At 39.6% G+C, this 2224-nt stretch overlaps 1 protein-coding gene across 1 annotated transcript; it reads right to left on the bottom strand.

Annotated features, from left to right (window-relative positions):
* Window positions 1-737: 737 nt before the first annotated feature.
* Window positions 738-1916, bottom strand: LOC122814143 (dynein heavy chain-like). The gene has a single exon (XM_044086757.1). The coding sequence runs from the start codon at window positions 1914-1916 to the stop codon at window positions 738-740; it is 1179 nt and encodes a 392-aa protein (XP_043942692.1).
* Between the last annotated feature and the right edge of the window lie 308 nt (window positions 1917-2224).

Here is a 2224-nt window from a genome sequence, read left to right as displayed (position 1 = left end):
ATAACATGCACGGTGAAATGAACCATATTATGATTCCTTGTACCATGACACTATGATCATGAAAGCATGTACCATGCACTATGGTATCTTGTTTCATGATAGCAAGCACATTGATACAATGTAGCATCACACCATGCACCATGATACTGTGTACCATGATAACATGTGCTGTGATAACATGCACCATCCTACCATGTAAAATCACACCATGCACAATGATACTGTGTGCCATGATAATATGTACTGTGATATCATGCTCCATGATACCATGTAGCATCACACCATGCACCATGATACTGTGCAACATGATAACATGTACGGTGATATCATGCATCATAATACCATGATTCTTTGTATCATGACACTATGATCATGATAGCACGTACCATGGTAGCATGCACTATGGTATCTTATTTCATGATACCAAGCACATTGATACCATGTACCATCACACCATGCACCATGATACTGTGTACCATGACAACATGCACTGTGATTGCATGCACCATAATACCATGTAAAACCACACCATGCACCATGATACTGTGTGCCATGATAATATGTACTGTGATATCATGCACCATGATACCATGTAGCATCACACCATGCACCATGATACTGTGTAACATGATAACATGCACTGTGATATCATGCACCATAATATCATGATTCCTTGTATCATGATACTATGATAATGATAGTATGTACCATGATACCATGCACTATGGTATCTTGTTTCATGATACCAAGCACCATGATACAATGTACCATAACAACATGATACTGTGTACCATGATAACATGCACTGTGATATCATGCAACATGATGCCATGTACTATCACACCATGTACCATGATACTGTGTACCATGATAACATGCACTGTGATATCATGCACCATGATACTGTGCACCATGATAACATGCACTGTGATATCATGCACCATGATACCATGTACCATCACACCATGCACCATGATACTGTGTAGCTTGATAACATGCACTGTGAATTCATGCACCATGATACCATATACCATCACACCATGCACCATGATACTGTGTGCTATTATAACATGAACTGTGACATGCACCATGATACTATGTACCATGATAACATGCACTGTGATATCATGCACCATGATACTATGTACCATCACACCATGCACCATGATGCTGTGTAACTTGATAATATGCACTGTGAAATCATGCATCATGATACCATGTACCATCACACCATGTACCATGATACTGTGTACCATGATAACATGCACTGTGATATCATGCACCATGATACCATGTACCATCACACCATGCACCATGATACTGTGTGCCATTATAACATGAACTGTGATATCATGCACCATGATACCATGTACCATGATAACATGCACTGTGATATCATAAACCATGATAACATGTACCATCACACCATGCACCATGATACTGTGTACCTTGATAACATGCACTGTGAAATCATGCACCATGATACCATGCACCATCACACCATGTACCATGATACTGTGTACCATGATAACATGCACTGTGATATCATGCACCATGATACCATGTACCATCACACTATGCACCATGATACTATCTGCCATTATAACATGAACTGTGATATCATGCACCATGATACCATGTACCATGATAACATGCACTGTGATATCATAAACCATGATAACATGTACCATCACACCATGCACCATGATACTGTGTACCTTGATAACATGCACTGTGAAATCATGCACCATGATACCATGCACCATCACACCATGTACCATGATACTGTGTACCATGATAACATGCACTGTGATATCATGCACCATGATACCATGTACCATCACACTATGCACCATGATGCTATCTGCCATTATAACATGAACTGTGATATCATGCACCATGATGCTGTGTACCATCACACCATGCACCTGATACTGTGTGCCATGATAGCATGTACTGTGATATCATGCACCATGATAACATGTACTGTGATATCATGCACCATGATACCATGTACCATAACACCATGCACCATGATACTGTATAACATGATAACATGCACTGTGATATCATGCACCATAATATCATGATTCCTTGTATCATGACAATATGATCATGATAGCATGTACCATGGCACCATGTACTATGGTATCTTATTTCATGATACCAAGCACGATGATCATGATACCATGTACCATCACATCATGCACCGTGATACTATCTG

The sequence above is a fragment of the Protopterus annectens genome, chromosome 10.part0, assembly GCF_019279795.1.
Source record: "Protopterus annectens isolate FY-2018-M chromosome 10.part0, PAN1.0, whole genome shotgun sequence".
Classification (NCBI taxonomy): Eukaryota; Metazoa; Chordata; order Ceratodontiformes; family Protopteridae; genus Protopterus; species Protopterus annectens.
Note: the sequence above shows the minus strand (reverse complement) of the source record. Positions and strands in the feature narration are given on the sequence as shown.